Source organism: Protomyctophum parallelum (assembly GCF_964188405.1).
Source record: "Protomyctophum parallelum genome assembly, chromosome: 2".
NCBI lineage: Eukaryota > Metazoa > Chordata > Actinopteri > Myctophiformes > Myctophidae > Protomyctophum > Protomyctophum parallelum.
In genome coordinates, this window is record NC_139699.1 from 6,629,137 (window position 1) to 6,638,940 (window position 9,804).

General features: G+C 42.2%; 1 protein-coding gene across 1 annotated transcript; it reads left to right on the forward strand.

The window, feature by feature from the left end:
* The first annotated feature begins 1,314 nt into the window (after positions 1-1,314).
* On the forward strand, positions 1,315-8,138 carry cd44a (CD44 molecule (IN blood group) a). The gene is made up of 5 exons (XM_083759817.1): positions 1,315-1,522; positions 4,786-5,442; positions 5,985-6,059; positions 6,398-6,476; positions 6,575-8,138. Exons 1-5 carry the CDS (start codon positions 1,453-1,455, stop codon positions 6,756-6,758), a joined length of 1,065 nt encoding a protein of 354 aa, XP_083615943.1. The 5' UTR covers positions 1,315-1,452; the 3' UTR covers positions 6,759-8,138.
* Positions 8,139-9,804: the final 1,666 nt, after the last annotated feature.

Genomic DNA, 9,804 nt, shown 5'->3' on the forward strand with positions numbered 1-9,804 from the left:
ATATATATACTCTATGGCAACACCGACATACATACCCAGCCGATCGCAGTGCTCATGTGGATTGAGAGACCCACGTGATTTGATTGATTGATTTGATTGATGGGAACTGTGTGACTCCAATGATGATCTGTGACTTCATATGAAGCAGCCTGTGACATCATCACTATGATGTCAGATCTATTATGTCAGTTATCTTTTATCTATGATGTCAGAATTATGATGTCATCTATAATGTGTTGGTATATTGTCAGTCATCTTACTGTATGATGTCAGATCTATGATGTTATGATGTCAGTTATCTTTGATGTCAGAAATGTTTGTGTAACTTTTTCTATTTTTTAACCAATTCTGATCGGGCACCCATTTTGGTGTCAGCATCATGTTATGCTTTAGCTATTTAAAAATAGCAGATCTACAAGCTCATATCGCGCCACCGAGTGGCGCGATACGAGCTTGTAGGTCTGCTATTTTTGAAAAATCGAAGAACGACTGACATTTTTTTAGAATTTGATCTCAGGTCAGAATTTGGTTAATCAGACCAGTGTGTGTCCGGCGGAAACCTCGTATGAATCTGATCTCAGGTCAGAATGGGTTAAGATGAACCAATTGGACCCGGCCTATAGCATCCATATTCTGGAGGGAACATTAGCAGAAAAAAGCAGATCTGCAAAAAGCTCAATTGTAGATCGTCCGCTTGAGGGAAAAGAGCGGGCCAAGTATTGGGTCAAAGGTCATGTTTAGGTTATTGCCGGTGTACGTAAGTCGTTACATTTAAGAAAATACACATTAATATGAATCCATCAAAAAAATTACATTTATTTGCACAACACAATTTACACAACATTAATTTACATGTTTATCTATGAGAAAGTTTCATACAATATGGGGTCCCTGTTTCTCTCTCTCTCTCTCTCTCTCTCGTCTCTCTCTCTCTCTCTCTCTCGTCTCTCTCTCTCAGATAAGAGGTCCTTGGCCTGTAAAACATTAAGTGCATGCATGTATACAAAGTTTAGCACTGATCTGTCCGCAGGCAGTTTGCGAGATTAGCTCCAGTCCAGACACACAGACAAGACATACAGACCCTTTCATAGATGGCCAGCCTCCAGCAGAGCCATGCCATAAAAAACATATATTTTTGTTTACGAAAACAACATTAACGGTTGTGTGGGTTATTTCCCACACCGTTCCGGTGAGTTTCAGTAGAAACAGTGGGTGTGTTCTTGTTACATGCAGGGCTATTGTTCAACAGAGTGCCTCCCACTGACAAGTCTATATAAAGTCAGATTTCACCTGCAGCTCAAATAGGCCTATACCTTCTGTGCTAACTATAACTTTGATGAAGTCTGAGCTCCACTGACTCATTTGAGAGCTGGGATCCGTAGAACATAAGAGAACTACATTCAACTTCAATTAACCGTCATCGCCATTTTTGCCTTTTATACATTTCGTGTCATGATGAGGACTCTACTTTTTGGAGTTATTCTTGGACTTTTGACCCCTGGCCACTCGTTACCGGTTAATGGTGAGTGAAAGTTTATTCTCTGGCGCTCTCTCTCTCTCTCTCTCTCTCTCTCTCTCTCTCTCTCTCTTAGCATATTCTCTTATCCAGACTCCAGAGTGACTTGTGGGTGTTTTAAGTAAGATACTGAAGTGTGGCAGTTCGCTCCTTTATCTGGATTAAAGTACGTGTCTAAATATTTGTCACTAATGTCACTCAGGCTGTCATCTCCATTTTTTTTTAAATTTCTATGGTTTTCCATGAATGAATGTCCTATTTCGTCATACAGAGCCCTTTTCCACCGGTTGGGAACTGGTTCAGTTCAGAACCTGCAGTTTTTAGTCCATGAGCCAGACCTTCTAAAATTGGAACGTTAATTATGAATTGAGTGGGCAACACCATACATACAAAAAAAATTGCACATTATCCTACATAATGCCTAATTTGCATAATTAAATGCAATTTCAGCAAATGTGTAATACAAGAAATCATTGTCTTTGTGTAAGTAATCCACTTACACGTTTCATGGCGATAACTATTAATTACATTTTTACCTATTCACCTATCACGTATAGGCCTACTGTAGGTGAAAATTACAAAATGTGTGATAAATATGAAAAAGCTTGATCCTTTAGAAACATTTTGGTGTTAGCATCATGTTATGCTTTATCTATTGAAAAATAGCAGATCTACAAGCTCATATCGCGCCACCGAGTGGCGCGATACGAGCTTGTAGGTCTGCTATTTTTGAAAAATCAAAGACACTTTTAGAATCTGATCTCAGGTCAGAATGGGTTAATAATGAAACTGTCAGGATGTAATAGACATTTTTAGAATCTGATCTCAGGTCAGAATGGGTTAATATAGGTATGGTTTTGCCCGCTCAATTTAGAATTAACGTTCCAATGTTGGCTGGGTCATCATGGACTAAAAACTGGTTCTGAACTGAACCGGTTCCCAACCGTGGAAACGGGGCCACAGTGTCAATACAATAGTAACAGCAGGTGTACCGGCTCAAAGCGTGACTCATTTGAACTTATAGCTAGTTTTAGATATTTATTTTTTTGAAAGCTGCCTATCAACTCGCCATATCGCATTTAATTCCCAATAGAAAGTCTAGTGACTCTAGTCTAACACACACACACACTCACTCACTCACTCACTCACTCTCACACACACACACACACACACACACACACACGCACACCTACATGCATGCGCACACACACAGTTGCTGTTGTTGAGGAAACCTTGTCCAAACCGTTACTTTACAAGAAGAAAAACAGAAACTACACTTTGTATTAGAAATGCAATGCACAGCTGGTGGCTTTCTGCTCACCATAGAGTATTCTGCTACAGTTCACCGCTTTCTCTCTCTCTCTCTCTCTCTCTCTCTCTCTCTCTCTCTCTCCCTCTCTCTCTCTCTCTCTCTCTCTCTCTCTCTCTCTCTGTCTCTCTCTCTCTCTCTCTCTCTGTCTCTCTCTGTCTCTCTCTCTCTCTCTCTCTCTCTCTCTCTCTCTCTCTCTCCCCTACACTGTGAGTCAGCACTCCCACCTTCACCTGAGATGCTCCTGCATGGTGTTTCAGGCTCCAGACTCTCTCTATCTGTAAGAATGTCCACTCCATGCGGGCTCCTGTTACATCACCGGTGTCCGTGTTCCACTGGCTCCGCTCGCCACACACACACGGTCTTTGTCAAAACAGAAATGCTGAGCAGCTCCAGGAGGTGCATTAATGATATCCCCTGTCGTGGCGCTGTCAGGGGGGGAAACCTTGTATGTCCAAAAACTGTTACTTTTCAGCATTCAAACAACAAAATAGCATATAGGCCGCTTTGCGGCACGTTTTGAGCTTGTAGATCGATCTGCTTCCTTTTCTACTTTTGTGCGACACTGTAGTGTGAGAATGTAGGGTGTTAAATAACAGGGGAGGGGGGGGGGAACATCATAAAAAGATGAGAGATGAGAGGTTTCTGCCCGACAGCAACGGTTTAATACGAAACCAAAAAGCAGTTATGCATGTAAATCTGGCTGAACGATATCTCCATGCAGGTGATCACCCTCACGGAACATGACTAGACAGAAATGGAAGATGCACGTGACGTATAAGACTGGAACCTGATATATTTTTTGATTTGATCATATTAAGTATTCATTTACTTTTCTTGACAATGTATACACAGATGGAGTACAGTAAGTAAGTACAGTATAGCCTAAGTAATTAAGACAATGTAAAACATATAGGTCTATATGCTTACCATAGGTGATTCGTGTCTCTCAGGGGTCTGTTCTAGACCCCTCCTGTTTTCACTCTACACCAGGGGTCGGTGCCCACAGATTTTTGACTTGAGATCTACTTTTAAAATGACCAACTAAACAATCTACCCACCCAAAGAAACATTATCCAGCTGCTGAGCTGCCATTATAGTTACGCTACTGATGTTTGTGTGCAACACTCTTGAAAACAAAGTATTGCATTGTAGGTTCGAGCTGATGTCAATCAATCAAGCCACTTTAATTCATGTGGCATATTGATCTACCCGCACAGCCTTTCTGATTACTGGTATAGATCACGATCTACCTCTCTGGGCACCCTTGCTCTACACCATATTAGCTGAAAATAGCTGATCTACAACATAGACACGTTGTGAGCTTATAGATCGTCTATTTTCATGGAATGTTTGCGTCACATTATAGGGACTATCAGGGTTCAATTGGATAAGTAAAAACGGCCCAAATGGCTTTAACATTTAAAACACTTAATAAAGAAATAATGTGATTTATTGCATCACTGGGACCATCAGCATTATCTATTTTTTGCGTCTGTCTCTATATTCAAGATCTGCTGCAGTGCAATTATGCTGAACATGATTAACGGTTTGCGTGAGACAGGGGAGTGGGGGGGAGTGGGGGATCGAGTTACTCAATTTAACCATGTCATTATCGCGTGCCAAAAGTTTGCGTAGCGTGCTTTAATGGAAATGAACAATTTGACAGAATTGACACTCCTTTGGTTAACACACAGGAATGATTAGTCAGTTAAGTAAATCAATGCTTGAGCAACATGACTCACCGCTCCTCATCAAAAAGCCTCATAGCACAACAAGTTTATACAAGCACTCTCTCTCTGTTTGCTGATTAAGCTCTTATCCTTAGATCTATACAAACTACAAAGCTCTGTGAATTTCCTTTCCCTCCAGGTCAGGGCATGACATGACGCAACGCACGCAGGTACATTCTTTGTGGTGATGCTTAGTTTTTTTCCCTTTTTTCATTTGTCACACACAGCTGTCACGGAGCTACCGGTGGCCAAAGCGGAGGAGGACGTGCTGAGAGAGGCCGTGACGGACGGCTTCATCGTAGGCTACGCGTTCCCAACCACAGCCACCAGTGAACTGCCCAGAAGTACTAGTACTAGTAACGAAACAACGACATCTCAACTTCCATACGGCCAGTCGTCGAACACGGACGAAGCCGAAGAGGAGGGCAGCACCGCCACCAGCTCGGACGAATCTGATCCCACAGAGGCCAGCGGGATGTTCGAGGGCAGTGCTGATCTATACACAACAACACCGCCGTGGGAAGTCACGTCTAGCCAAGGCCCGACTCTTACCACTACTGTGCAGAGTACTACAGAGGCAGATACTCTCCTCACTTCTGACTCAAGCATTACCACCCAGGGTTATTATAGTCCTTCCTCAGAGTCAGTTACAGACCCCAGTACAACTATCAGTGTAACCCTTACCCCTAGTGTTATACCTGATATACCTGATGTAACAGACTCTACAACGAGCAGCACTGCACTGCATACGTCTACACCTATGTCTACGTCTACTGCTGTCAGTAACTTCATCGTTCCACGTCTGTTCAATGAGGTCGAGGTGTCACGACCAGCATCCGAGGAGGAGTTGGAGAAGAATATAATATCAGAGAATCGACTTCCAGGTAAGAAATGCAGTGGAGCCAGTGGCGTGCACAGATAGACACTAGGGGGTGCTAGAGCACCCCCTGCCCTTTTGGCAATGTGCTCTTAAAAAAAAAAAAAAAAAAAAAAAAGGTTTATTTTTTTTCTTAATTTGTAGTGTGTGGACCATGCGGTGACATTGATCAAATCTTCGATTAAAAAAAAATAGCAGACCTACAAGCTCGTAGCGCGCCACTCGGTGGCGCGCTATGAGCTTGTAGATCTGCTATTTTTCAATAGCTAAAGCACCAAAATGGGTTCCCGCCCCAAAATGCGCTGCACAAGGTGCCCTTTTTTTCACTTGAGCACCTGCCCCTCTAAATGTCTGTGCACGCCACTGAGTGGAGCAGTCCTATATATCAACTTTTAGGGATAGTTAATCTTTGCCCGCTTACAACTGAGTGCCAATTGGTTGCATTTGTAGACTTTGAGAACCACTGCTATATCACAATTACAGGTAGGCTATATATCATATATGAGGAGTATGTTTGTTTTTTAACTCGTCATATGCTGGTCCCTACAGGTCTCAGTGTTGAACAGTCAGTAGCGATGGACGATACCAATAACATATCTAAGCAAGAAGATCGCAAATCATCAAGTAAGTCCAAAGCAAGACTGTCTGTCCTTTATAGTACTTCTGTAGTATTTCTGTTGCTTAATGCCCACATTATATACATTAATAACACTTTGTTTGGAGTTGTTGGAGTTGTTTGGACATTGTTTATTTTATTCAGAACATAAACTGGATCTGCTACTTTTAATTATTTTGCGTGACACTGTAGTCGTGTGATCAATAGGGCGTTACTTTACGAAAAAAACAAAAAGTCAAAATATGGATATGAGGCTTCTGACCGACAATAGCAATTTCATTACTACATTTTGACCATACGGTACCTAAAGAATGTAAATGATGTAAATCTCTCTCTTTGGTGGTAGGTTGGATGATCATCACTGCCTTTGTTGTCGGCGCAATCGCAATGACAGTAGTCTTGGTCGCCATCGCAACCAGGCGCAGGTAAGATAACTGTAATACACATAACATTTTCATATTAAAAGAATATCTACTTTTTAGTATATTAATTCCCCCCCCCCCCCAATAACTTGCACCCTTAGGTGGCGTGGAGCGCCAAAGGAAATGCCCAACACCGAGGAGAGCAAGGCCAACGGCAGCAACCAGCAGAGGGAGCTAGAGATGCAGACGTTCCTAGAGAAAGGCACGCCCAAGGAAGACCAGCACACAGACGAGTACACCGTCATCCCCTTGAACGAGCTCCCTGAAAAACAGCCTCTTCAGTGACACTCTGCCGGGGTACAGGACGTCTCTGAGGGACGTGGGACCTTCTTTGAGGGAACGTGTGTCAGAACAGAAGGGCTGCAGGACGTTTTGAGCAAATGAATGTAATCTCGAGTGCAGGACGGCCGTTGCTGTTGAACAAAACAGGCTTCTGTGAATCTTCAGGGCTCTGAGCCCACACGCAGTACTAGGAAGACTTTAACTTTAACTGACTTTTCAAAACCTTTGACATCTGTGATTATTATTACTATGATCTCTGCCAGGCTGATCAGAGCCTGGAGCGGAGATTGAACGGATCAGTGCTGTACTTTTCATGCACGCAGCCAGTATATGCCAAGGAAGTACCTTCGCCCCAAAGCATTTTCTACAAAACACGTTTTGCTACTCGTCCAAAACCTCAAAAGCACTTAGGGCGTTTTCACACCCAAAGTTCGCTTACAAGGACCAAATATTAGCATTTTGATTTTGGTCCGTTTGGTGTTCACACTGGACTTTGTAAAGCGTACCAAATATGTAAACAAATGACACGTCACGTGGACATGTTAAGCAAACCAAATAGTGAAAAAAAGAAAATAGGTCGCATTCGCAGGCTCCGTCATAACTTTGCGTGGTGGCGGTGGCGCATGCTCAAAATAAACAGATCTACAAGCGTACATCGTGTACCATACCGTACATACCATTCCGTGTCGATAACTTAATTGTACATCTGTTATTTTTGCGCATGTGAACCTCGTACGCTGCCATTAAATTTACGCTGCACCTCGACAGACATATGTGTCTACTATTAAAATCAGACAGCTAGCTGTCATATCAACAGTGATCCCCGTAAAAAAGAATGCTTTTAGAACTAATTATTAATGCAGCCTCACAACTGCCGACGCCCGACGGCTATTTTGGCTATCGTCCTGTATTTGGTCCTCTATAAAGTCCGAATGCATTCACACCAGTAACGAACCGCTACGTGGTTTCGTTTGGAAGCGAACCGAGTCCGGCCTTTTTTAGCGGACCATGGTTCGTTTCTTTGATCCGCACCAGAGTTCGGATGCACGTTCACACCAACCGAACCAAAGGGGTAAGCGGACCATGGTTCATTTTAAACGAACCAAACATGTCCGGTGTGAAAGTGGCCTTCCACATCTGACGGACCAAATGCAAAAAGTGTAACCATATATTGTAGAAATACCTTTGTTTTCCCTCACGGCTTCCTTGGGTCCTGGCGGCTGCAACTCACCTCTTACACAGCCCTGGGTATAGGCCACCCGACCTGGTGGAGATGTACGCACTCCACAGAACATCACTTTCAAGTGGTGACATCATTATTGTCATATTGTCACATACGTAATAATATGTATTTCATATAAAGTGGTCAGTTAAGAAGAAGAATACCATTCATTTTTTGTTGTTTTGAAAATTGCACAATTGTTTCATTTTCTGTTGAATGTTTATCATTATATTGTAAATAATAGTGGGAATAGTACTTTTTTTAAACATTAAATGTGGTTAAATACATTATTCAGTACATGCACCAAATATAGGCTACTCTATAGGCCTAACATAACTGGATGTAAAAATATTATTGTGAGGTTATTTTGTGTTTTGTGTTATTTTACTTTCTAATTTGACTGTAACTTAAGTAATTTCCCCATATACATAATTTATGTTCTTATAGTACTGAGCATTATTCAGCGTAGTGATTTATCTTGTCTATGGGCTAGAGTTTCTAGGTAACTTCTATATGACAATAAGTCAGTGGTTTGCGTTTGTACAACTAATGTGTGGATTCCATCACTGTGCGACCTCTGGAATTCTGCCAACATTAACAACTACATTTTGAGAAATAAACACAGAGGCACCGTTTATCTATTTGTCATTTATATTTGCACAGAAGTATTAAAACATTTAGACAGTCCATTTGTCTGGCAGATAATGTTTGTTTTGTGTTGTTATTGTTTATATAGCACTATACTGGAGGTCAGCCATTAATGACATCAGTTATCAATGCTGCCAGTACACACAGAACAATGTATGGTTGGTTCAAAGAACCATAAACTACTTTAGTGAATGGTTATTCATGTTCCTCGCAGTAGTTCTTCAAAGCACTGGCGTAACAAGTCAATACCGCGGCCGTGGCGGGGGGGTAGAGCACATGATCGGGCCCCCCGTACCGACCCCCCAATGTACGACATGATGCATTATGGTGCGGTATTAAAACTTGATGTTACATCACTTTAAAGGGGAGGTTCGCACAAGCTGTTTTCTTACCGTATATGAAGACGTGTATCCATTTGTCATTGAAAAAAACCCACATGCTGCGGATCTTACAAGCCTCGGCTACTGCAGTTTTCGCTCACACAAATTTTAACCATTTCAGCAAAGTAGTATAAACAGGCTAAAGTGAACTTCAATTAAATAACATCACATTCTTGCAGGCAGTGACAGTAACTGTACTGTAGCCTACCTGTTAATGGGTTTTTTGGGCAGCTGTTTTGCTAGCCCCTTTCGGGACCCTCGGTTACCGTTTCTGAATTTTGGCCCACGGTAGCCCAGGGCCCCTGATCGGTTCATAAGCACTCAATAGGATGCAAATGTGCATACTCTCCGTTCACGCCGATCTGCGCTCCACTTGAGTGTTGGTGAAATGTTTCAAAGATGCATAACGCAGCTATAGGAGACAACGGAAACGTGGGAGGAATCGCATTAAGCAACAATGCAATGCCGCCAAGTTTTGGCCACAGAAACAGAGCTACAAATATTGGGCCATAATAACGTGAGTGTATTGAATGTAGACCAGGGGGGCAGTGAAGCCAATAGTGTCTGAAGTCAGTAGACTTCCTGAAAGTTCATATAATGGCCTGTTGTGGCGCTGTCATTGGGCCCAAAAAACCCTATAGAGGTCCATGTATTTGGGCCCAACTTCACCTAGACTGTATTACCTTAATAAACATGGTCATGAATACTTTCTGCTTCCAGTCACTAGTTTAAAGTCTCATTTCTCATGTCATAATATTCTTTTTGGAAAATTATGGTCCCATTTATTTAACAAATTACC